The sequence below is a fragment of the Diplotaxodon limnothrissa genome, linkage group LG9, assembly GCF_057381915.1.
Source record: "Diplotaxodon limnothrissa isolate DT_005_m linkage group LG9, D_limnothrissa_male_GT1.1, whole genome shotgun sequence".
NCBI lineage: Eukaryota > Metazoa > Chordata > Actinopteri > Cichliformes > Cichlidae > Diplotaxodon > Diplotaxodon limnothrissa.
This window is the reverse complement of record NC_140604.1, coordinates 36,727,527-36,754,604: the sequence shown is the minus strand read 5'-3', so window position 1 is coordinate 36,754,604 and position 27,078 is coordinate 36,727,527. Positions and strand designations below refer to the sequence as shown.

Sequence of the window (27,078 nt, the reverse complement as noted above, 5' to 3'; positions counted from 1 at the left end):
AGAACAGAGAATATGTGCCGCGGTGGGACTGTCTGATTTAAGGTCAGGCTGTTATTGATCGATTGCCCGTCTCTCAATAAAAACGACATGTTTGTGCGTTCGGTCCCGTTTCCTGATGTCGGCGTCGCTGCTCTGACTGTTGCATTCAAAGACTCGTTTGAACCAAAGCCCAGAGAAACAGCTCCATGAGAGCGCGTGTCGGCACGGCCACATCGATAAATCAATACCATGATTATTGATTAACAGTCTGGTTGTGTTCTCGAGGCTTTTCATGTCTCTGGTAACACCCAGGCTCTGCAGTGAGCCGCAGACATGTTGTGGATGTGTGTACTTGTACTGCAGTAGTACAGCCTGTGGATGTGAGGATGATGAAGGTGAGGTTGTTTTCAGTCAGCTGTTGTGCCTGTGCTCAGCTGATGGGGGCAACAGTGAGCAGACGGTCTCTCCTTTACTAAAGTTTACTTCTTCGTTTTTAAAAACAAAAGCTGTTCAGAGCAGATTTGATCGCCATGTCGACGCCTCTCCCCTCAACATCAGATCTGCACTCGGATTGGATTCAACACTGCGTCTTGGTCGCTTTTAAACGCTGCACCAAAAACTGGTCCACCCCAAGGATCGGGTCCCCCGACACAAACAGAGTAACATAGTGGTTCAAGGTTCAAGGTTCAAGGTTCTTTATTTGTCACATGCATAGTTATACAAGTATAACACACAGTGAAATGTAGCCTGACACGCTCCTCGACATGTGCAAAATAATTGGGGGGGGGTGTAGAGGAAAAACATTATATATATACATATATATATATATATATATATATATATATATATATATATATATATATATATATAAAAACACCCAGCACGCCCCTGCGGGCGGTTTATCCTTCAAGCTCGGGTCCTCTACCAGAGGCCTGGGAGCTTGAGGGTCCTGCGCAGTATCTTAGCTGTTCCCAGGACTGCGCTCTTCTGGACAGAGATCTCCGATGTTGTTCCCGGGATCTGCTGGAGCCACTCGCCTAGCTTGGGAGTCACCGCACCTAGTGCTCCGATTACCACGGGGACCACCGTTACCTTCACCCTCCATATCCTCTCGAGCTCTTCTCTGAGCCCTTGGTATTTCTCCAGCTTCTCGTGTTCCTTCTTCCTGATATTGCTGTCATTCGGAACCGCTACATCGATCACTACGGCCGTCTTCTTCTGTATATATATATATATATATATATATACATACAGTGGGGCAAAAAAGTATTTAGTCAGCCACCGATTGTGCAAGTTCCCCCACTTAAAATGATGACAGAGGTCAGTAATTTGCACCAGAGGTGCACTTCAACTGTGAGAGACAGAATGTGAAAAAAAAAATCCATGAATTCACATGGTAGGATTTGTAAAGAATTTATTCGTAAATTAGGGTGGAAAATAAGTATTTGGTCACCTCAAACAAGGAAAATCTCTGGCTCTCACAGACCTGTAACGTCTTCTGTAAGAAGCTTTTCTGTCCCCCACTCGTTACCTGTATGAATGGCACCTGTTTGAACTCATCATCTGTATAAAAGACACCTGTCCACAGCCTCAAACAGTCAGACTCCAAACTCCGCCATGGCCAAGACCAAAGAGCTTTCGAAGGACACCAGGAAAAGTATTGTAGACCTGCACCAGACTGGGAAGAGTGAATCTACAATAGGCAAGCAGCTTGGTGTGAAAAAATCAACTGTGGGAGCAATCATCAGAAAATGGAAGACATACAAGACCACTGATAATCTCCCTCGATCTGGGGTTCCACGCAAGATCTCATCCCGTGGGGTCAAAATGATCATGAGAACGGTGAGCAAAGATCCCAGAACCACACGGGGGGACCTGGTGAATGACCTGCAGAGAGCTGGGACCAAAGTAACAAAGGTCACCATCAGTAACACACTACAACGGCAGGGAATCAAATCCCGCACTGTCAGACGTGTTCCGCTGCTGAAGCCAGTGCATGTCCAGGCCCGTCTGAAGTTTGCCAGAGAGCACATGGATGATACAGCAGAGGATTGGGAGAATGTCATGTGGTCAGATGAAACCAAAGTAGAACTTTTTGGTATAAACTCAACTCGTCGTGTTTGGAGGAAGAAGAATACTGAGTTGCATCCCAAGAACACCATACCTACTGTGAAGCATGGGGGTGGAAACATCATGCTATGGGGCTGTTTTTCTGCCAAGGGGACAGGACGACTGATCCGTGTTAAGGACAGAATGAATGGGGCCATGTATCGTGAGATTTTGAGCCAAAACCTCCTTCCATCAGTGAGAACTTTGAAGATGAAACGAGGCTGGGTCTTCCAACATGACAATGATCCAAAACACACCGCCCGGGCAACAAAGGAGTGGCTCCGTAAGAAGCATTTGAAAGTCCTGGAGTGGCCTAGCCAGTCTCCAGACCTCAACCCCATAGAAAATCTGTGGCGGGAGTTGAAAGTCCGTGTTGCTCGGCGACAGCCCCAAAACATCACTGCTCTCGAGAAGATCTGCATGGAGGAATGGGCCAAAATACCAGCTACTGTGTGTGCAAACCTGGTAAAGACCTATAGTAAACGTTTGACCTCTGTTATTGCCAACAAAGGTTATGTTACAAAGTATTGAGTTGTATTTTTGTTATTGACCAAATACTTATTTTCCACCCTGATTTACGAATAAATTCTTTACAAATCCTACCATGTGGATTCATGGATTTTTTTTTCACATTCTGTCTCTCACAGTTGAAGTGTACCTCTGGTGCAAATTACTGACCTGTGTCATCATTTTAGGTGGGGGAACTTGCACAATCGGTGGCTGACTAAATACTTTTTTGCCCCACTGTATATATATATATATATATACACATATAGTATATACACTGGGTGAATGTGCAGTAGTAGCAGCAAGCAGGTGAATTCTGTACATTAATATGAATAGATATCTGACTATTTTACAGGATAGACAATATAAACATATTTAAAATTAAAGGAATTGAAATGTACATTGTGCCTTGGTTTAGTGTCTGGAAGAGTCCTGTCTCAGTCAATTATAGATGATGTGAGAGGGCGGGTGTGTGTGTTTAGGGCACGGATGGCTTGGGGATAGAAGCTCCTCTTGAGTCTCTCTGTCCTTGCCCGGAAGATGCGGAACCTTCTACCAGATTGCAGAAGTTGGAACAGTTTGTTGCCTGGATGGGACGGGTCCTTCAGTATCTGTTCTGCTCTAGTCCGGCATCTCCTGGTGTAGGTGTCCTGAAGCGGGGGGAGAGCAATCCTGCAGCAGCGTTCTGCTGTACGGATCACTCTCTGGAGAGCTTTTTGGTCCTTCACACAGCTGTTCCCAAACCACGATGTCATGTTCTGTGTGAGGATGCTCTCCACAGCGCTGTTAAGTGCAGGAGGATTGGCAGGATTTATAATCGGGGAAACCAAACAACCTCTGGCGAAGAGGATGGTACAACACAGAAGAGCCACCTCGTCAGGCCAGGACTCTGCAGTCTGTTTACACCTACAGGCCAGTGGACACAGCGTGGGACACTTTCAAGGATGAGGATGTGAGGAACGCTGGTTTGAGGGTGGAGTCAAGGAGGCCATTTACGTGAAAAGGGAAAGACCATATCTGAATGGAGGAGGGGCCTAAGGGTCCATCTGTCACCATCTCACAATGCTGTGATTGCAGCCATTCCCACCTCTCTGTGAACAAGACTCATTGATTAGAGGTCTTTGATCATAAACTGACCTCACAGCCTGTGTGCAGTCAGTGCTGCTGCTGTTCATAAGACTGAAACCTGCAGTCAGCTGAAACCGAAGGAGTCACCTGTCGATGACTGATCCTCCCACTGAAGACGTCCAGGTGAACAGAACCAACGTTTTGGGGCGGTTCTTCTGCTGTCAGTGGGCGTGTCCATCAGTCCCATACTGTAACGCTCATCAGGAGTTCTTCAGGACAAAGAATCAAGTTCCAGCTGAATCAGCACGACTTTATATCTGATGTATAAATCCTTTTTAACAAGTCGCTGTGGGCGGTGCTGCTGTTTGACTGCTGTTGGGCAGCAGTGTGCGGATCCATCTTGTGGAGGTTTCATGAATGTTTCTAGAGCTTGTACAGCTCATTGATTCTCTGGTCTTTAATGGTCTAACTCTGGGATTTGGTTCCCATTACTGGGAAAAACCTGAGAAGTCTTCCCTGAGGGCAGACATGTTGCCTGTAGTTCTGCTGATGGCTCAGAAACATCTGGAGATGTCAGGAAGTGTTCACATCCTTCACTGCAGTAAAAGCAGCAGAACAACAACGAATAACGAACGATAACGCGGCGCCCAGAATCTCAGAGTTTAGGTTTCCGTGACTGCTGGATGGAAGCAGGTGGAGTCGGGGATGATCAGGACGGAAGTCCAGAAGAAGACTGTGGAGTCAGCTTCAGGAGTCAAACTGCAGGAGACCAGGAGCTTCTGTCTGCAGCCTGAGGGTGCGTTTGATTTCTCCTCCTGTCCGCCCCTCTCTGCTGCACATATGGACAGCTGCAGGTGTGTGTGTGTGTGTGTGTGTGTGTGTGTGTGTGTGTGTGTGTGTGAATGAAACTCTCTGTGGTTTGAGTCTAAGATGGCCGCCATGCCCTGATAACGGCGGAGATGGAGCGCAGCTAATGAGCATGCCCGGTGGTTGGGTTCAGGTGGGAGTTTGTGTTGTTGTTTTTTGTTCTTTAGCATCCTGTTAATGAGCCTTTGTCCTGAGATTTCCAAATTAAAAGTCTCTGACTGCAAAGCAGCCTCCTGTGGCCTCCACTCTGATGATCTTTGAGTCTTTGAACCTTTCAAAAGCAGTACTTTTGTCCATTACGGGTAATTCACAGCAGTCTGTCCAGGTGCACTGTGGGTAATGTAGGCTGTGGTTCTCATGGAGTGAAAACATGTGGGAGTGAGTGTGGTGGAAGGTGCACAGAGACACCTGGACTCAGAGACGGGCTGTAATTAGAGAGCTACTGTTAACTCAGCAACACACACACACACACACACACACACACACACACACACTCCCGGTGTGTCCAGGTTCAGGACTGTCGCTGATTCAGGACTTTAGCCTTTCCTCCTGAGTGTGTGAGTTTCTGTGTGTGTTCAGATGAAGTCAGCTCTTTGTTCTGTCTCGTCAGGGTTTTAATGAAGCTCACAGATTAACCTCACACTGCGCACTCAGGTGTGTGTGTGTGTGTGTGTCGAGGGTCCTCAGTGAGTTAATTATCTCTCCTCACACCTCTGAGACCTTCACTTCCTTCCTCTTCTTCTTCTTTGTTTCTCAAAGGCAGCTCCGTCTGACCAATCACAGTCCGTCCTTCCTGTCATGTGATCAGCATTGACTGTGTGTCTGACGGTTTATTTGTATGTTTAAAAATCATGCAGTGGATTTCATTCTTGTGTTCAGGTTGGGTCATGTGATCACATGATCAGAGGAAACGACCTCTTAGTAATGTAAAAGTATGCAGCTAGCTCCGGTCACGATGTTACGATGCTGCGCTCACACCAACCGTCACGGCGCCATCAGCTGACCGTTTCTGTGAATGGTGGCTGTGTAACGCTACACATGCATCTTTGTATGCGATTGATCAAAGCCTGCTACGTTTGTTACAAAAGTACCTGATAGATTATCTGCTGTTTAACAGTAGCAGCTGTATAACAGGACCTGGTATATACAGTAAACAGAGACTGCAGCGTGTTGTGTGCTCTGCTGAGAAGGTGATTGGCTGCAGACTCCCATCTCTGCAGGACCTGTACGCCTCCAGGACACTGGGGCGTACAGCTCGGCTCACAGCTGACCGTTCTCACCCTGGACACAGTCTGTTTGACCTGCTCCCCTCAGGCAGGAGGCTCCGGTCCATTCGCACCAGAACCTCTCGCCATAAGAACAGTTTCTTCCCCTCTGCTGTCGGACACACGAACAATAACCGTATGACTGTCCCCACCACTAACACATGACCCTACGCTGTGTTCACTGCATCATTCCATGTTTGGCACTGACCACCACCTGCACTCATGTATATATCATGTATATATCTATCTACTTAGTACTTAAATTTTTATTCTTATTTTTATTTTCATGTCTATTTAAGCGTAATTTATGACAGTATGTTTGCACTGAAGCACCGCAGCAATTTCCTAATGTTGTAAGCCTGCTCAACATTTGGCAATAAAACCCTTTCTGATTCTGATTCTGAAATGTAAACAGTAGTAGCATAAAAGTATCTCGTGTACTTGAGTCAGATGTTCAGCGCTGATGAAGGGAAACTGTGTCTTCATGCAGAAACTGAAAAGTGCTCCAGACAGCAAGCCATGAGAAACCCCTAGTTCTGTGTGTGTGTGTGTGTGTGTGTGTGTGTGTGTGTGTGTGTGTGTGTGTGTGTGTGTGTGTGTGTGTGTGTGCGCTATCAGGGTGCTTCTTAAGCCAATTGAGGCTTTTAGCTGCTGTACAGTCACCTTTAATAGTGTTAGTGTAGTGAGCCGCTCAGTGACTGTGTGTGTGCGCTCTCTCAGATCTTCACCTCTGCACTGATTGAAATAATGAGCTGTGTGTGGCGATGGAGTTCCCTGAGCGATGAGGGCTGTGGCTCCGTGTTTGATGGTTCTACCTGAGCAGGTAAAAACCGAGCACGCCGTCACAACTGTCGGCTAACAGGCGACAGCGCTCCAACCTTTCTGCAACTAAACGAGCGTCTCAGTTTGTGAGCCGGCAGCAGAAAAGCTTCTCTGAGCTCACAAAGATCAAACTGGGCACGTCTGATTACTAATCGATCGATCTGTGGATACCAGGAAGTACAAACCAGCTGCTTCCTCTGGAGGAAACTTTAGAGACGCAGCTTCTCCAGGTTTTCAGTTTTCACTTCAGGGTCGGGCGATTGGACAAATAAATCGCCCTCGTGTTTACAAGGGTGATTTCTTTCTTTATTTGCCCATGAGTACGTTTGCTCGTAATGATGGAGCTAATAGAAGCAGTCAACAGAAATAATAGTTGTAACTGCACCCTCTTTTATCTGCAAGAAAATGCCCCATCCTCAGAGTGTCCTCAGTTCTGAGAGTACTTCAGTCCTTTGCTGTACGTCTGCACAAGCTTTGGTTACATTCTTAGGTTTACCTCTTTCATCCGGTTTAAAGCCAAAGAAATCCCAAATTAGTTCGTCCATGTTTGGCCTTTTTCTGTGTTGTAAACGCACAAATAGTCCAATGATTGCATGGCTCCACTCATAAAAAGTCATGCACGAATATATCGCCCATTGTTGACTATTGGACTTACGATTGTTGGTTGGAACATTTTTACGTATCGCCCAACCATACTGCACTGGAACAATTCAATCAGTCAGACTCGGCGCATGTTTAAAGTTCGGTAAGTTTGTGATGTGTTTGATTGTATCTCCAGATTACAGTCAGAAATGCGGCGAAGTGAAAAAGCTTTTTAGTGAACTGTCTGCACGGTTGTTGATCATGTGAGTGCAGACAGGAGGCAAAGGTGTTCTGGCCTCTTCAGCCTCTGCCTGCTGCTTTGCAACCCGCCCAGCTCCCTGTCCTGTCCCTGAGCTGGCCGTCAGTGATTGGCTGTGAAGGACACGGAGGATGTGCAGAATGTTTTGTGCTGTTGTGTTGTGTCCTGTGCATTCCGCTCAGAGTTCGTGTTTTGTAATAAATAAATGAATCTGCTCCTCATCTCCCGCCTGCAGCTTCCTGTTTGTGTTCGAGTCTTTTAAAAAATCTTTGTTGGCTTTAATCTCCCTGTAAATCCACATCTAAGTATCAGCGGCAGCAGAGGCACCACTTTTTGTGTGTTTGCGCTGGATTAAAGCTGCCCTGGCGGGCCAAGATGCCGCTGTGCCCCCCACTCCCCAGATTAACACGCCGCCTTCAGACGCTGTGTCTGCAAACCCAGCGGGGATTAAAGGAGCCGGATTAAAACTCTCTTTGTTTAATGTGTGAGATGAGATCAACGCTGCGGAGAAGGAGGCCGGTGTCAGCGCTAAGCTCTGTCTCCGAGATCCGCATCTTCTCCGGTCCCCGAACTCTCCGCAGGACAGCGAGGTCTCTAATGCTCGAGGCGCCGGTCGAGGTCACGTCACCAACACCAGCGGATAACGAGAAAGTGAAGATCCAGGAGAAAATCCTGTTTTCTGGAATCACAGACGTGAGGATGAAAAGGGAGGAGATAAAGGGAGTTTTGCCTGATGCACACACACAGACACACACACAGCGTGGGACAGAGTGAAGTTGAGGCCATGGTTTGCAGCTCAAACACACTCACATCTGAATTTAAGCAGCTTGAAGGCCAAACCACAAAACTGAAACGCTCCTCAAAGACCCCACCCCTCCCATGCTCTAATGTTACCTGTTTACCTAACATCTTGCCATGGTGACAGTAAACCCACTCACCCACAGCCTGTGAATCCTGGCTCAGATCACCATGTACCTGTAGGGTGGAGGCCCTGCGGTGATCCTGAGAAACCCCAACGATTAGACCACCAGCCGCGCTTTGGCGACAGTAGGAAGGAAGAACTCCCTCTTAACCCAAAGAAACCTCCAGCAGAACCAGGCTCAGGGAGGGGAGGGGCCTCTCGGCTTGTAAGCCAGATCAGGGTATTGATTTTATGAGTGACTTTTTCACATCTGGTTCTGGTTCTGGTTCCTGTTCCGGTTTCCCTGATTCAGACGTGTGTGGCGCCTGGAGGAGTCATGTGACCCTGCTGTCAGAGTGGGCGTTAGCTGCTTATGGGTGGGTTCAGCTTATAAAACTTCTCACAGCTCTCACAGGGAAACATGTCTGTGGGTCAGGCAGGCAGCAGAAGGCCACTGACGGAGCTGATGGAGCTGACGGGGGCGAGAACGTGTACCTACGTAAATAAGCGACAGGTGTTTGTTTAAGGAAAGCGTGGAGCTGATGGAGCTCAAAGTCCAGATACACCCGCTGTGAGCTGCACGCACTCCGGCCTCCTGCTCCGACTTGCTGTTTGTCAGATTAATGAAATTATTTCTACGACATCAGATTATAAAGAAGAGTCAGCATGTCTTCAGGAGATTACACACACACACACACACACACACACACACACACACACACTGCATGGAGAGAGGGTGTGTGTGTGTGTTTAATCCGTGTCCAGAGATGTCAGTCTGATTAGTGCTGTGCCCCAAATCCCTGATCATATTCACAGGATTATTGTTTGAAGACGATGTGTGTGTGTGTCCGTGTGTGTGTGTGTGTGTGTTAAGATGCTTCCTGCCTGCTCAGCGCGACTTTAAGCTCATCTGTTGGTGCTCACTGAGCGCGTGCAGACCCTCAGACTGACTGCTTGGTTTTTACAGCAAACAGAAAAAGATTCTAATAAATCAATAATTCTGTAACAACGATCGATGAGCGCCGCACTCTGACTGTCCTACCTGAGCCGCATTCAGGTGTAGCCGGAGCCATGGGACTCGTTTTTATATTTCATGTTTTCTGACAGCTGAATATGACATTCATATCTACACTCATAAGTAAGAACCCAACTCCTCCTTTAATACAAGTGTGTGTGTGTGTGTGTGTGTGTCTGTGTGTGCCGACGGTGAGATGAGAGGAAGGCAGAATAAATATTTTATTAAGATTTTAACGCTTTCTCTTTCTTATCATAATCATTATGTTAATGATCTGAAAGTGCTGCCAGCTAACAGATAGCACAGGCGCACACGCACACACAAACGCACACACACAGTTTCCTATAGTGCTGTTAAACCCTACAGTGACTTCAGGCCCAGCAGCTGCTTTAACCTAAATTACTACAGTAAATATTCATATGCAGCCTGTGTGTGTGTGTGTTTGTGTGTGCGTGCATGCGTGTGTGTGTGTGTTTCTGTGTGCGTGCATGCGTGTGTGTGTGTGTTTGTGTGTGCGTGCATGCGTGTGTGTGTGGGCTGGGTTGAATTGTTGGTTTTCCTAACTGAAGCGAGGTGAAGTATATCCAAAAGAAGAAAATCATAACATGAAGTGGTCGGAGCGTTTTGCTCCTCCAGTTTACCTGATGGTTGTTTGACGCTGATTTCACAGCGATGGCGGCGTCTGATTGGCTGAATATGTCCTGTGGCTTCACCATGCTTATAATGGTGCCAGTTTAATAGTAAATCTGAAACCTTTGGAGAAAAAGAGAACAACGGCCCTAAAGGAGCGTTTCAAAGATGGAGACAGGCGTTAGTCTATGACACACCTGCAGCCAAATGGGACACGCAGACGCCGTGTGGGGTTTGAAACTGGGACCTCGTTTCATGGCAGCACTAACCACTGCTCCACCACGCCATGACGGGGGTTATAAAGGCTCACTGTTACTTAGGGATGGGTATCGTTTAGGTTTTATCCGATACCAGTACCAAACCGGTACTTTTGAAACGGTGCCGGTGCTTAAACGGTGCTTAAACCGGTGCTTAAAGAATGGAGAACACAAAATTGGTCCAAAAACCTCTCATGTTCAGCTGTTTTTTTGTAAAAAGATAACAATGTTAGCCTTTTCTGCAGCTATGGGGCATATATGGTATCACTCTTGGCTGGAAGCAGTGCTTAAACAATGGGGAAAAAAACACAAACTTTGTCCGAAAACCTCTCATGTTTAACTGTTTCCCACTTTTTCTTTGGTCATTTTAGCCTTTTTGGCCAGGGTGAAGGGAGTATCTGCCATCAAACAAGAAGACAGCCGCATGTAGCTATGATGATGTTTGCTAGTTCACCTTACATGCATTAATGTAATAACGTGGTTAGCCTACTCAACGTAAATTACACACGAACAACATTAAGCTACTCACGCAGAGAAGAACGGCTGCTGCTGCATCATCATCCTCATCATTTCTGCTACACTGGCAGGGCTAGGGGCCAGGACTCTCCTCTTCGGGTCTTTGGGGGATGTTGCTAACTCCGGGTCCGATAACAGGCAACCCACCCGCAGTAGATGTGCACGGTGTGAGGTCTCGCAGCAAGCTATCAAATACGGCGCATTTCTCGGCTTTTAAAAAAAAAAAACGCTATGCGTCGCCAGGTGTTTCATCAGATTCGAGGTGTTACCTCCTTTGACAGTATCACAGTATCAGCTTAAAGCACTTGTTGCAGGCTGCTGAGTTTGCATATTTTGCTGTGAAGTACAGCCAGAGTTTGACCGCTTCGCCTTGGGCATTTTTAATCTGTAGCTCTGCTCTAAAAGAACGTACGTACCTGGGCCCACCTACTACGCTCGCAAAGGTAAAATGATTGGCTAGAATCCAAAGTGTATCACAGCTCAGGGGAAAAAAAGCACCGAAATAAAGCACCGAAATGTGCGCTGCTTTTCAGTCTGGTTACTACCGTTTATGTCAGAACCGGTGCCATCATGGCACCGGATACCGGTACCCATCCTTACTGTTACTGCTCTGAGCAGGAAGCTAAGACCGGCAGCCGCTCAGATCCACATGGTTTTCACACAGTCAGTGAAGGCACCACAGGAAGATTTTGTGAAATCACTTTTAGCAAGGTGTCTTCGCTTGTGTCGTAAAGTTGGGCGCCGCTGGCAGGCGGCAGCTGAGCCCGCCCGGCGTGAGCCGACCCGCTGCTGTCGGAAGCGTCTTTGTGCTGAGGACGAGTTTTTGGGTCAGAGCGAGCACGGGTGTCCTCGGGCGGCTTCAGACTCTTAATGTGCTACCAGACTCTGATTAATGATTGGCTGTATGTGTGTCAGAGCGTAACCGCAGGAAACCAAGACTCACCTCTGGGACCGGTCGAGGCTGAGCAAGGTTAAAGACATGCAGAGAGAGAGAGAGATTAGAGCTCTGTGATCGTCTTACTCGTTTGTAGGTGAAAGCGCTTTGATGTGACCTGATTCTTTGTTTCTGTGGGAAACCATCAAAGTTTTGGGGATTAAATGAATGTGTGTGTGTGTGTGTGTGTGTGAGTGTGTGTGTGTGTGTGTGTGTGTGTGTGTGTGTGTGTGTGTGTGTGTCAAGCAACCACAATCAGCACAAAAACAGGGACTAAAGAGGCAGAGCATGAAGTTCAAACAGAAGAAATATTCACAGCAGATATCGGCCGCAGGATGTCGGCGCGAGCAGCTGACCTGACGCTCTTCCCCTCGTCCTCCTCACCTTCCTCTTCCTGTGCCTGAGCCTCGTCATCAGTCCTGACAACGCAGCAAATATCACTTTGTAGTCAGAACAGCTTTTGGGAGCTTCCTTGTCTTTCTGACATGCAGGGCACGTGACACACACCATGAAGCTGCTTTACAGTAAAAAGTTAAGTGAAAAAAGTGAGATTCTTGTTTTTATTTTAGTCGTTAAGGACACACAGACGACTCCAGGGTTATTAGAAACGAGCCAAGGTGACGCCTGCTCTGCATGATGTCACATCGCAGACCAATAAACAGAAAACCTTCAGTTTCTTCTCCAAAACGAGGAAACCGAGTGAAACGCAGCCGTCGTGAGCACTTCCTCACAGAACCAACGCGATGGGTCAGCTTTCGCTTCTCTGATGTCTGAAACAGAAGAGCGTCGTCTGCACATCCACACACTTTGACCTGAAGCAGCAGCTAGCCTGAGGCTCCTCGACTCCTCTACAGTTACTGCAAACACTCATTTTCTTTAAATTTGTCACCAGCTGAAGGACGTGTCACCTCCTTCAAACCTGAGTGAGACGCTCAAATGTCCAAAACCTTCAAACACAGAGGAAGGACAGCGAATCAGCACCAACACTGCTGACAGCTTCTCTGACTGAATATACACCTGTAGCTCAGGTGGTAGAGCAGAACATCATCTGCTGATTGGATGGTCGGTGGTTCAATCTCTGGCTCCCCCGTTGCTCTCTGGTGCATCAGACCATGTAAGTGTTCATATATTTGGTGGTATAATGCAGGCTGTATATTTTGTGCATGTGCAGAGGATGAGAATAAAATGTTTTCAGAGTGTTATTAAATTCGCTGTGAGGGCAGTGAACAGCTCATTAGTCCAGCCTGCGTGTCGTTGTGAGTTTCATGAAATCAGAGTAATGAGCTCACAGCTTCATTTCTAAAAATGCTCTTTAGTCCTGATAATCAGTCTGAGGACAAACAAACGCTTCAGGAGTTCTTCGCTAACTCCTCCGTCTGCCTCTGATGCTGCACCAAACTATGAGCAGCAGAAAGAAAGGAGAGACAGGCTGACCCAGGATCAGCCTCACAGGTGGAGGCCCATGTCTGAGTGCCCCCCAGGCCTGCCTTGCAGCACAGTTACATTAAAGTCCCAGCGCCGTCAGGGAGCTGCAGGCACATCCAGGCGATGGAAGTGCCTGGTGGTAGTACTACTAGTAGTAGTAGTACGCAGTAGTAGTAGTAGTATAAAAAAGTAAGTAAGTAAATAAAATTAAAAAAATTTAAAAAGCGCTTTACAAAGAAACACGCTTTGTGTTTTATTTTTGTATTAATTTATTCTGTAGTTTATTTTTATTTTGTTTATTCAGTCGTCAAAGGAGCTTGCAAAGAAAAGCGTCTGGACTTCTTTAAGTTACTTGAAGACGTTTCACCTCTCATCCGAGAAGCTTCTTCAGTTCTGATGAGTTCGGATGAGAGGTGAAACGTCTTCAAGTAACTTAAAGAAGTCCAGACGCTTTTCTTTGCAAGCTCCTTTGACTACGATGACCTGGATGACTGAGAACCTTCACAGACATGTTTATTCAGTCACACTTAAACCAGCGTGAGGTCATCCATCAGTCGACCAATCACAGCAGCTCTCTGACTGCCGACACTGATGCGCTGTGTTGATGCGCCCGGCTGTGCGCTGCGTCCGTCCGTTGTGTGGTTCCTGGGGGACGAGACCTTTTCTGCCTCCGCCAGGCGGAACGATAACCCCCCCCCCCCCTCCCACCCCCCTGCTGAAGGCTGGAGATGACCTTCTGTGTGCTGGGGGGAGGAAGGGTGTGAGGATGGGGGCTGGTTCAGGCTGTGGTGTGCTCTTCGTGAGCTGGAGGTGCCATCCTCAGCATTTACTCACTCCTGTGGTTGTGAGCCGTTCTCCTTCATTTATTCGATGGATTGTTTGTGTGTCTGCTGCTGTGAGAGCAGCGCCCCCTGTCTGTGCGCTCCTGAACTACACACCTGATCCTGGAAGCCTGATATGAAAAACGTTAGTGTTTAATGGAACCGTTTCTCTCTGCTGCCCCTGCTGGCCATACAGAGACCCTGCGAGAGGCCCTACCTGTGAAGGTGCCCAGGATGACTAAAGCTGGGCATACATTCAGTCGCGTTATTCAGCTTCTGCTCAAACTGTACGATTGACTCGCAGGGGTTAGAAGGTCGTAGGTCACGATGCAGGGCCTCACACTATACGGCCCGATGCTCTGATGCGACCTGAGTGCTCACACTGTGCGTCCATAACAGAAAATCTGTCGCTCGCTCTCCCTCTCTGTCTTTCACTCACACAGACACACACCACCATCAACTTTGCTAAATTGCTAATGAAAAATCAGGCAGCTGTGATTGAGCAGCAGTGTAAATCCAACTATTTTCACGGTTGTTGTGGTCGTGATGATTTTGTGAGGCCACATCGAAAAGGCTCGGATGAGCTTTCCAAAGTTCTACAAGTGCCTCCATCGCTTGTGTCCAGATCACACGCTGCCGTGCTGCTCCGTCTTTTCACCAACGTTTACGTGTTTGCGTGTGCGCAGTGTGAGTGGCTGCAGTGACACTCACAACGGTCATGTGGATTTCAAACAGGTTTGATTTTCCTACGACCAAGCAATTGATGATCGGGAGCTGGTCGTGAGGCGTTAATCGCTTCTCGTTACCCCGTGTATACTGCACGACGCACGATGAAGGCCAAACTCGGGCCGATCACCAAAACGGTCACACGACTGAAAAATCGGCTCAAAAAGGGCCAAAAATCGCAGAGTTTCTGCCCAGCAGGAGGAGACGCTTCGTCATGCTGTTTTATTTAATATGTGCTCTCAGAGTTTTAATTACAGACCACAGTTTTTACTAAGAGTTCGTTATTTCCTCTCTTTTACTCAAAGCGGTTTAAAAAAAAAAAAGCCTTTATCTGTTCATCATGTTTCAAAGCTTCATTTTAAGCATCAGTGCCACCCACACTGAAAAAATGCAGATTTTTCACAGTGTCCAGCTTTTATTGTGAAAATGTTGTGAATCAGTGAGCTTTCACTTTGAGCTTTAGTTCAACTCAGTTCTTTTTTATTTCAAACATATACATTCACCAACGTTTCATAAAATCATTCCATGCAGTTGTTTGAAAAGGAGTAGGCAGAAGTATATACTTATTTAGCCCTACCCCTTCAGGTTTACATCCTCATCATCTAAATTTGAACAACAAAAACGTATACAACGCCTTCAACTTAGAACATAACATCACAAAAAAATTATTTTCTCATGTTGAACTAAACTATATTTAGATTTGCTAATTTGCAGAAGAAAATAAAGTTCAATTATACGTGTAAACACAGGAAGGCCTTTAGCCATGCTGCATTAGTGCTGATGCTCTGGCTACTTGTACACGTGGTGTAGTATTGGTACTGCTGTCAGGTGATGACCTAGTTTATTGGTCAGTGGCAAAAGGTGAGTTAGAGTTGGTGGGTGTGACCGAAAAGGTTCTCAGCGGTGTGCTGTGGGCTGATGATGATTTCAGTGGGTCACTCTGTGGAAACATGTCTGGTTCCACACACAGGGCTGCAGCACCAGCTCAGGTACAAGTGCATACTGATTGCATCATGCACCGGTGCTGTTACAGGGTGAAGGATAACCAGGACAGCTGAGGTCAGACAAGAGAGACAAAGACGTGAGGAAACACGGACCAATAAGGAATCCCTTCGTTCCTTCTTGGGATGCACTTTAATCTGGACCTTAATCTTCCATGTTTCTGGGTTATGAAATGTTCTAATCTGCTCTCTGGATTATCTGGATTTTTAACTGAAACCCTCGTTTGCACATGTCTCTGTGGCGACCCACAGCCTCAAAAGAAATCCACAAACACCAGAACAAAGCGCTGTCGGACACCCCAGGAGAACTCTGTCTGTCCGTCCATCCACCTGCTTATTGCAGTGAAGCTTGTAGGTGACTGAGCTGCTGCCCAGCTGTCTCAGGGCAGAGCTCGGTCAGGTCACCTGCAGCCTTCAGATATGTAATCATTGCACATTTGTGACGTTATCGCTCACATTTTAATACCTTGATTATTTTTCAGGCTCAGGGACACCTGAATGCTGCTTTGGTCCAGACGGACCCTCTCAGACTGGCTGCGAGATGAAGCAGGATCTTCTCTCAGTTTCATTGTGGTCCAGAAAGTCCAAAGTTCTGGATCAGTTTTTTGTGTTTGGAGTCCTTGTTGGTTTTGAGAGCATGTGTGAGAATTTGTGGCGAGTGTCACTAAGCAGAGACAGGTGGGCTGGGTGCTTCAGTTTTGTGCAGAGCGTTGGGCGGGCGTGGACGTGCCGCTGTGACTTGCTGTGACTCGCAGTGACTGGCGGTGACAGATCTGATGTAGTTCACAGAGGACATGAAGACTGAGTGACAGCAGCTGTCCTCTGGCTCCAGAGTGGACGGTATGACTGATGAGGAAAGACAGCGGACACACGGAAACACTCAACCCTCCGCTGGCCATCGCTGCGCACACACACACTCACTGCAGACCGTCGCAGTATTAATAATAATAATCACTACTGTGCAGTCTGAACTGAGGGACCTACAGTTCGGTGCTGAGGGTCCAACCCACGAGCTGGCAGAGCCTCGCTGAGCAGCAGGAAGTGGCAGTGATGGTTTCCTGTGTGTCAGTGTGTCATGTCACTGTGGAGGAACGTTGGCCCACTTTGGTGTGTAGTATTCATCACAGCTCTGTGAGCTCTGCAGTCTGGTTGCTCCTCCCCCTGCTGACAGCTGCTAGGAGCTGCTGCTGTGCTGTGTGGACAAACATCTCCACTCTGGTGGACCTTGGTCCAGGGGTCTGGTGGGATCAGGCAGCTTTGTCCTACAGACCTTCAAAAGCAGCAGTAGCCACATGTATGGCTGGTATTTCCTCTAATGGAGCCCGGCTGTGTTAGTAAAAAGGAAACGTGTCATAACCAGGATAAAGACGTGTTTATCTTGACTGATGAGTGAAATGGAGCAGGTTCACGTCAGCCTGTAGGAGTTTGAGGAGCCCCTGCAGACCCAAACACAACACACAGGTGGACCCTGGAGGAGTAACTCTGCCTGTCTGCATTTTCACTCTCACTGGAAAGTTCACGTCTCTTTGTGATTCGCCTTCCATGCATACGTGCTGACACATACAGAGGTTCTGCTTCCGGTTCCCTCTGGGTTTGTTCAGTAACCAGCGCCTGTTTGACTGGTGTGGCAGGGCCGCCACTTGACCTCTGACCTCTCTTGGCTGCTCGGTTGTCCGTGTGATCCTTCAGGAACCTACTTCAGGTCTGGATCAGTCCGAGTGTCAAGTCCAGCAGCTGCCCTCCTCCTCCTCTTCATCCTCGCCGGGAAGAGTTACAACCTGGAGGGAGGAAGAAATGCAGGAAGCAGAAGATGAAGGAAGCGGAACAGGGGGAGAATCTGTATGTGTGTGTGTGTTTTACAGAGTAATTATTAGTAATTAGCATATTATTCTAATACCGTCGTCATATAGACAGCCTCGAGTACAGCCAGATAGCAGTGATACACACACACACACACACACACACACACACACACACACACACACACACACACACACACACACACACACACACACACACACCCGTAGGCTTTGGGCTGACTGCTGCATTATTCATGTTTGGCCTGAGGCGAGTAAGCTCTTGTGCAAACGCTAATGCTGTTAGCGCCTGGTTACTGTTTCTGCTGGAGATCACAGTTTATGCACACACACACACACACACACACAGAGAGAGAACAGAATGCATGTGGAAGTCTTTAGAAAGTCTAAACACACATGGATCCTCACAGAAACACATGGAAACACACACACACACACTACAGTGGAGTGCATGGAGCTTTTTATCTGTGGAGGTATTTCACTGTGTGTGTGTGTGTGTGTGTGTGTGTGTGTGTGTGTGCGCGCGCGCGCGTGTGTGTGTGTGTGTGTGTGTTGGGTGTGGTCTGTGTTTGTGTCTCTAATCAGAGTTCCTTTTAATAGACGTCAGTGCGCTGAGCTCATGTTCATGTGGGGAGCACGTCTCCTCCTCCTCATTTTACCTCCTTCCTCCTCTTTCTCGTGTCTGTCTTCGCCCGTCACACAGTCTGTTGTTTTTTTGCTGCCATCTTGTTTCAGCCTCACTGTCACTGTATACGTGTGTGTGTGTGTGTGTGTGTGTGTGTGTGTGTGTGTGTGTGTCACCAGCTAAATGCCACCACTGACACCACAGGCTGCAGCTGTCCATCAGCGTGTGTGTGTGTGTGTGTGTGTGTGTGTGTGTGTGTGTGTGTGTGTGTGTGTGAGACAGCCTCGGGGCCTGCTGGGAGCGCGTCTTGCCGCCCCAGCCTGTCCTGTCTCATCCAATCAGGTCTCAGGGTTTTGTTCGGTGGGGTGTTAGCATCACTACATGCTAACGGTTAACTCCGAGGCTAATAGCATACACATTAGGCAGGGCTGGTTACACTCTGATAATTGGTGTGAGTGTCTGGGGTGTGTGTGGGGGAGCTCACAGAGGGCCCTGTGAGGGTCAGTGTGTGACCAAGGGTCCTCGCACTGATGGGAAGACAGGCGCATGCGTGTGGTTGGCAGACAAAGACAGGAAGAAACGGCTGCTTCCTGAGAAGGAAGCGTGACGGCGAGCCTGATCCCGACGAAGGGGTCACCTCTGCAGGAAACACCAGCCGGTTTCCGTCCTGGCGGTCGCAGATGAGCTGTAAGGGCCATTAGGACGGGGGAGGGGGGTGAGTCGTGAATGTCTCACAGCATGGATCTCCCAGTGTGAGTCCAGCCTCACTGCTCAGTCTCCAGTTAAAGCATGTTATTTTACTGTACGTTAGATAATCTGACTCTGGACAGCAATGCTTCGTGTTCTGTCTCCCATCAGCGATCTGATTCGTTATTAAACTCAAAGGTTTAACAGCAATCGCAGTCTTGCAGTGTTTCCATGTATGGTGTTGCTGTACTGTGGTCAAACATCTGTGACGTGAAACAAACAGCATCGGTAAAGCTGTCTGTTTCACGTCAGCAAATCAATCAAAGAGGCTCAAAGTGTGCAGACTGAAGCTAACAGAAGAGACGCTAAAGCCTGCAAAACATATCAAACTAGCATTTTAACAACAGTGTGAGCTAATCCCTACACTGTGTACATATCCCAGCAAGCGTACGCATGAGCGTCGTTATGAACCCCATGAAACAAAAAACAATCAGAGAAAAAACAAACTATGAAAACGTTTCATTTTTTAAATAAAGCAGAGATAGATGGAAGCAGGACAGCATTAGACTTTGTTCTGAGGATCTGTGACCTCCACACTCTGTGCTGTCAGGTGGGTTGCAAAGTGGCTTGCAGATACCCTAAAGGAGTCTGTATAGAATAGAATAGCTCTTTATTCTCATTCTAAAGGGCGATTCTATTCTATTCTATTATGAAACGTACCAGTTTGATGTGTAGAAAGAGATCAGCCTGTGAAAGTCTAGATCACCATAAAGACACGAGAGTTCAAAAGCTGAAACAAAGACTCTCAGATGATGTGATGCAGTGACCGATGACCTCAGTGAAACAGTCCTGAGATTCATCAGGGTTCAGGTGGATGAAGTACAAAGCTTAAAGAGTCCCAGAACTAAAGCTTTAGGTGAACGGCAGCATCAGAGGTAGTAGTCCAAAGGTCCACGATTGATCTGGGTCAGTGAGAGATGAAGGGAAAAAGTCCCATTTTCATCCATCATGTGACATTAATGATGACGACCAGCGTGATTTTAATCCCACCTACACCCACCCCCCGTGTTAAGGTGTGTGTTGCTGAGCTTTGTCTGCTCCTCCAGCTGTTGTGTTGTTTTACATGTGCAGCTCACTGTCTGTTTTTCAAAATAAAATGTCAGGTTTCATAATAAAAGCTTGGCTAGAACAATGCAGCAGTATAAATCTGATGCTGTTATAGGGCTGGGCGATATATCGAGTTTTTAAAAAATATCGATATATTTTCATACGAGATATAATATGTGACAATATCCTTTATATCGATATAGTCTATGTTACGTTATAATTATACTTGTGGAGCCACAAGTTTGCCTCTCTTTCGTCCACTTTTGTCTCTAAGCAACATTACTCGGCCTCGCCTCTCCTTCACTGAATACAACTCCCCCTCCCCCATAGCTTCACCTACAGGCAGCGACCAGATGGACACGGCAAATCTCCGTTAGCGAGTTGTGGGGCTGGACGGCGTCAACGTGTTAGCGAGCTAACCGCGCTAACGAGCTAACCACGCTAATGACATGCAGCCCACAGGGGCTGCACGGCCTAAGATCCTTTCATTTTCTCAAAAGTTGACAGTGCGCCTTATGTATGAATTCTGGTTGTGCTTACTGACCGCGAACCGATTTTAGGTGGTACATGGCGCTCAGCAATCTGTCAAAATTTTTTACGACTTTGGTAAGCTACGGAGCTGCAGCGCTTGATGGGTTGTCGGAGGATTACGGCTACCGTAGTCTGGAGCCTCGCGGAGTGATACGTTCTGTACTTCGACGTAATATTACCGTATTGTGTGTGTATAAGGACCATAAATGGCACCTGTTAAGAGACATGGTTACGAAGCGGATTTCAAACTCAAGGCTGTCAGTCACGCAGTAGAAGTTGGGAACAGAGCAGCTGTGAAATCTGTCTTTGTTGTTATGCTCAGCGTCTGTTAGTTTACATTTTGACTGCACAATTATGAGCTTTTTGTTATGCACAAAAACAACATTGTTTTCTTTTATTTATGGAGCATGATTATTTAATAAATGCTGATAATTTATTTTTCAGTAATTTCTTCATGTAAATCTATGCTGTATGTAAATAAAAATGCCTGTGTGACATCTGGGACACAGTGTGACTAGAACTCTCTTTTTGTTCTTAACTTATGGCTTTAAAAAATATCGAGATATATATCTTATATTGCCACCCAGCTAAAAAATATCGAGATATGAATTTTGGGTCATATCGCCCAGCCCTATGCTGTTATCATGTGTGGTCTGATCTTGAGCTTTTAGATAACCTGGACTCTGGAATAAATGTCCAGATTAAAACTTGGTTGGTTCAAGCTGTGGTTCCTTTAATGTCTTTGAGTTTTGTTGTTTTTGTTGTGTTTGTGTGTTTGTGCTGACACACATGTGAAGCGTGACTCAGCCGCTCGCTGATCCTGCAGTCAGTCTGAGAGAAAATCTCCTGAAGCTGCAGCGTACTTAACATTCCTCTGATCACTCAGCAGTGGTACTACCGAACAACAGACTCTGTGTGTGTGTGTGTGTGTGTGTGTGTGTGTGTGTGTGTGTGTGTGTGTGTGAGTGTGAGTGAGAGAGACAGTCAGAAGGTTTCAGATCCTCTCTGCAGTCTCAGATCACATGATCATCCAGAAACACAACAAAGTTGAAAAATGAAGATCAGGTTTCTTTTCACGTGGTCTGTTCAGCTCTCCCGTGTCTCACTGTTTCTTCTTCTTTGTTTTTGTTTTTTTGTCGAGGCACTCCACTCCTGCTTTTCCCCCTCGTCCAGCACACACAGATCTCCTTTGCTAGGGCGGGATGCTCATTGAGGCTGACATCACTCCGTTTCCTGATCCAATCACTGCTTCATCCCTAAAATCAAACTCACAGTTAAACTTGTTTCAGCTCCAGTGAAGTGTTGGTGCTAGGCCCCCTTTGTTTTACCCATATTCAAACTCCACTGCAGTAAACAATTAAACACAGAAAAGTAAACTGCAATAAGTTACAGGTTGCAATAAAATAAACCACCTTTATCCTGTAATTGTTTTACCTATAGTTTTTTTTCTTTCTTCTTTTCACTTCGTAAGAATATTCAACACAATACATTTGTCAAAAAATGCCTCTCTGTGCAAAATGGGTCCAAAAACATAAACAGCTGTGGGATGCTGTTTGTCTGTGATTTAAACCAGGGAAACAAACTGTGGCAGGATCAGCCTGATGTTATTTGTATCCCGCTGTAACTTTACTGTATAAAGAGCAAACATTGCCAAAATTTCATTATAAGAAGTGTTTGTGAACTCAAATCAAGAATGTGGGATCCTGTGATCTGGAGAGCCCAGCGCGTGCTGCCGACGCAGGGGAAACATACAGTGAGGCAAAAAAGTATTTAGTCAGCCACCGATTGTGCAAGTTCCCCCACCTAAAATGATGACAGAGGTCAGTAATTTGCACCAGAGGTACACTTCAACTGTGAGAGACAGAATGTGAAAAAAAAAATCCATGAATTCACATGGTAGGATTTGTAAAGAATTTATTCGTAAATCAGGGTGGAAAATAAGTATTTGGTCAATAACAAAAATACAACTCAATACTTTGTAACATAACCTTTGTTGGCAATAACAGAGGTCAAACGTTTACTATAGGTCTTTACCAGGTTGGCACACACAGTAGCTGGTATTTTGGCCCATTCCTCCATGCAGATCTTCTCGAGAGCAGTGATGTTTTGGGGCTGTCGCCGAGCAACACGGACTTTCAACTCCCGCCACAGATTTTCTATGGGGTTGAGGTCTGGAGACTGGCTAGGCCACTCCAGGACTTTCAAATGCTTCTTACGGAGCCACTCCTTTGTTGCCCGGGCGGTGTGTTTTGGATCATTGTAATTGTTGGAAGAACCCAGCCTCGTTTCATCTTCAAAGTTCTCACTGATGGAAGGAGGTTTTGGCTCAAAATCTCACGATACATGGCCCCATTCATTCTGTCCTTAACACGGATCAGTCGTCCTGTCCCCTTGGCAGAAAAACAGCCCCATAGCATGATGTTTCCACCCCCATGCTTCACAGTAGGTATGGTGTTCTTGGGATGCAACTCAGTATTCTTCTTCCTCCAAACACGACGAGTTGAGTTTATACCAAAAAGTTCTACTTTGGTTTCATCTGACCACATGACATTCTCCCAATCCTCTGCTGTATCATCCATGTGCTCTCTGGCAAACTTCAGACGGGCCTGGACATGCACTGGCTTCAGCAGCGGAACACGTCTGACACTGCGGGATTTGATTCCCTGCCGTTGTAGTGTGTTACTGATGGTGACCTTTGTTACTTTGGTCCCAGCTCTCTGCAGGTCATTCACCAGGTCCCCCCGTGTGGTTCTGGGATCTTTGCTCACCGTTCTCATGATCATTTTGACCCCACGGGATGAGATCTTGCGTGGAGCCCCAGATCGAGGGAGATTATCAGTGGTCTTGTATGTCTTCCATTTTCTGATGATTGCTCCCACAGTTGATTTTTTCACACCAAGCTGCTTGCCTATTGTAGATTCACTCTTCCCAGTCTGGTGCAGGTCTACAATACTTTTCCTGGTGTCCTTCGAAAGCTTTGGTCTTGGCCATGGCGGAGTTTGGAGTCTGACTGTTTGAGGCTGTGGACAGGTGTCTTTTATACAGATGAGTTCAAACAGGTGCCATTCATACAGGTAACGAGTGGGGGACAGAAAAGCTTCTTACAGAAGACGTTACAGGTCTGTGAGAGCCAGAGATTTTCCTTGTTTGAGGTGACCAAATACTTATTTTCCACCCTAATTTACGAATAAATTCTTTACAAATCCTACCATGTGAATTCATGGATTTTTTATTCACATTCTGTCTCTCACAGTTGAAGTGTACCTCTGGTGCAAATTACTGACCTCTGTCATCATTTTAAGTGGGGGAACTTGCACAATCGGTGGCTGACTAAATACTTTTTTGCCCCACTGTATTCTGTCGGGATACCTACCAGGTGAAGCTAAAGGCAAGATATGCTTCATCATATGTTCCAGTCTTTGGCTTGGAAGCATATGTGGCAATGCTTCATCCTGTGCTTTGTGTTTGTGTGGGAGCCTCATCAGAAACCTGTCCATTACGCTAGCAGTGTCCAAGCAGCGACACTGAATCACCTCAGCTGCTCCTTTCATTGGTGTAGAGCTCTACCCTGAGCTCCTCGTCTCCCCGACGTTGAGGAGACAGTTCAATGGAAGCTCGTTGGCCTCGAGGATAAACGTCAAGCTTTACCTCCCGGCCCTGCGCCTCGCCTCCCGGCCCTGCGCCTCAGCACGGTGCCCAGCTCACAGCAGTCGGCCGTGCTGAGTCATCAACCAGGACCAAGCCGTGGCCTCTTTATTAGGAACAGTCTCAGGTGGCCTCATGCAGCTCGCCTTGCTGCTCTGAGAAGGTTTTTGTCACGTCTCCTGGTTTAAATAAAGTTTGTTCACTTTAGCTGCTCTCACATTCGAGGATCAAAGAGTTAAATAAAGTCTTTCAGTCTGAGTCGTTAATAAAAACTCGGAGGAGGAGGCTGAAGGAGCTTTAGAGACAAAACCACAAACGAGTCATTTTCCTAATCTGTACCAGATGGCTTCATTCAGCCTCGCATACTTCAGAGAGAGAGGGAGAGGAGGGCGAGGGTGGCTCCACCCAGGCGCAGCGCCAGCCCTCGCTGTGTGTGATTGGCTGGCTGCTGACAGATTAGGCTGGATTAGAGCAGCAGCAGGGGTCTAATCCGGCCCACCAGCAGATCAGCGAAATGTTATCAGATCTCTGCGGAGTCCGAAGGAGTCCGGCTGCTCCCGCGGGCGGAGCTCAGAGCCCGAGTGTGGGAGGGAGGACTGCCGGCCTCCTCCAGCTGTTTCTCCTCCGGATTCTTCGAATGTTTCCTCGCCTTGTGTCATTTTCTCTTTCTTTAGCAGAAATCTTTGCTCCTTCTGTCTGTCTCCTGTGTTTGATGGTTTCTTATCAGTCAGATAGAACATGAAACGGCGAGTGACGTGAGGTCGTCTCAGTTTCTGTCTTCCTGTTTTTGCTCGTTATTCACTGAACTGCAACAGTTGCTCTATTTCTGTCCCGTCGTCGGGATATTTCTCACCTTATCTCAGTTATTTATTTATTGTTTGGTTAAATTCAGTTTTCTTCTTTCTCATTTTCTCTGTCTTTTAAATGGTTCATTGATCTTTTGTCTTAGATTCTTCATCGCTTTTCTTTTTTAATTCTTCACTTTTTCTTCTGTCCTGTGCTCTGATTGGCGGGTTTGTAGTTTTTCTTCTTCTCTGTTTTTAGAATAAACTCACTGTCTCACCATTGATAAGCTCAACCCGAGTCTAAATAGAGATTGACAGACAACATGACTTTTGCGCATTGCATGCCGGGTACTAGTGGCAAAACAATCCAAGTACCGCATCAAATGTTTGCATTTGTAGCACCGCAAAACCTTTCCGGTTCCAATACCTTCTTGCTTTTTCTTTGCCCCCCCAAAAAGTTATGTACAAAACGAAGGAGAACAATGCCGGTCCGTACAAAGACGGACTTGATGAAAAGTCAAAGGAAAGATACGAGGAAAAAATCAAAGGAGTGAAAGGGTCAGACCCTTACGAGCACAGAGTGGACAAAAGACGTTAGCGTGCTCCCCAACTTTCACCACGCTCATATTTATAATCATACGGTTCTTGGAGTGAGTGCATACACTCATGAAGTTTAGTAACTTCAGGTCACTGCAACAAGCCCAGGTACAGTTTACCGATGGATGGGTGCAGGACCTTGAAATGCACCGAAAGAAAGACCATAGTACAAACAAAGTTTACCAGTCTCACAAATCGTCTTCATAAATACACATTCGTTAACCGTTTATTAATAGGACCTTTGAGCTCAACGGTAATTAATTAGTAGTGGAAATAATTTCTGGTTCATCACAGAAATGTAGCAGTGACAACAATACTGTACGCTGTAATCGTACTGGACAATTAGTGATACAAAACAACTGTTTTACCCTGTGAATAAAAGTATATGTTTTTGTCAATGTACCATAATAACAGAAGCGAAACACAATATTGTGTCAGGATAATTCACTATTTATGCACAATAAATAAAGGAGCATAGCACGACAATTTCTGTTCAGCGCCAGACTTGCTTGTAACCTATATCACCAATTAAGTTAAGAAAAATGACGTATTAACTACAACAGAAGACTGACCTTCGTGTAAATGCTTGGAGCAGACTAACCTGTGAGCTGGAGTGTTCTGGGACGTTATATTTGCTCTTTGAATGGCTGCAATCCAGGCCACCCGTCGCCTCTTTGTTACTTCGGAAACATGGCTCGAACTATTTCTCTTCAACGACGTAATCCGATAACAACCGATCTCTTTACCCGTCGGCTTCCCGTGGCTGTCATGCGACTGGCTATTGCAGTTAATAATACAACAGCTTCTTGACATTTTTTGTGTTTCTTTTTATCGCTGTGTAATTGATTTCAATTGAAAGCCTGCGAGCACTAGTACCTCTTGCCACGAGTTCCCAGAATCCTTTGTGGTTTTACCCCTGAATCACGTCACATTTTCAATCTCTATACCCGCCTCCATCATATCAGCAGGCCTGTGGGCTACAGCTCCCACTGTGTGACTTTATTAAACACACGAGGGGGGATCTACGTTACAGTCCTCCTGTATTTGTTGGGCAGGTCGGGGGATGGTTTGGTAACATTTAGCCGCCTTCAGAGTGAATGGTAGCATCACACAGTCACAGATACCTGCTGATCAGTATCATCCAATCAAACTCGAGCTCTGCCTTCTTGGATGCTCTGCAGTCTTTTGTGGTGAGCGTGGATACATACCAGTGCATTACTTAGAGCTTTTCTGATTCAAGTCTTTCTGCAGCTTCCATAAGTGACATCTTGTGTGGAGCTTACACATAAGATCATCGGTGGTTTGATGGCTCGTTACCAACGTTTCATGTCAGGAGCACCTTTAGAAATATATTTACTTAGAAAGTAAAGGCCACACCCCTAATCATGTAGACTTTAAGCCTTGAACCAGGTGGTGTTATGAACGGGGACATTATCTATCAAGACCAGCTGGGTCACCTGTGTGTGGGCGGGACACACCTGGTTTAGTTGATTACTTTGGGCTGAGATCAGTGTGATCTTTATTGATTATTGATTGGACACTGACACAGGTGTGCACTTTGAAATTAGACTTTAGTTTGGGTTTGTCTGTAAAGGGTTAA

General features: G+C 46.6%; 1 protein-coding gene across 7 annotated transcripts in view; it reads left to right on the top strand.

Annotated features, from left to right (window-relative positions):
* The window catches only part of LOC146626065 (receptor-type tyrosine-protein phosphatase mu-like), a 226,007-nt gene that overhangs the window by 1,167 nt on the left and 197,762 nt on the right, over positions 1–27,078 (top strand). The window contains exon 1 of one of the 7 annotated variants that reach the window (XM_085363140.1): positions 18,785–18,813. The exons of the other annotated variants lie outside the window; for them this stretch is intronic. Coding sequence (XP_085219266.1) covers positions 18,807–18,813 — 7 coding nt within the window. The 5' untranslated portion in view covers positions 18,785–18,806. Of the gene's footprint in view, positions 1–18,784; positions 18,814–27,078 lie in introns of those variants that run through there. 7 annotated transcript variants of the gene reach the window in all.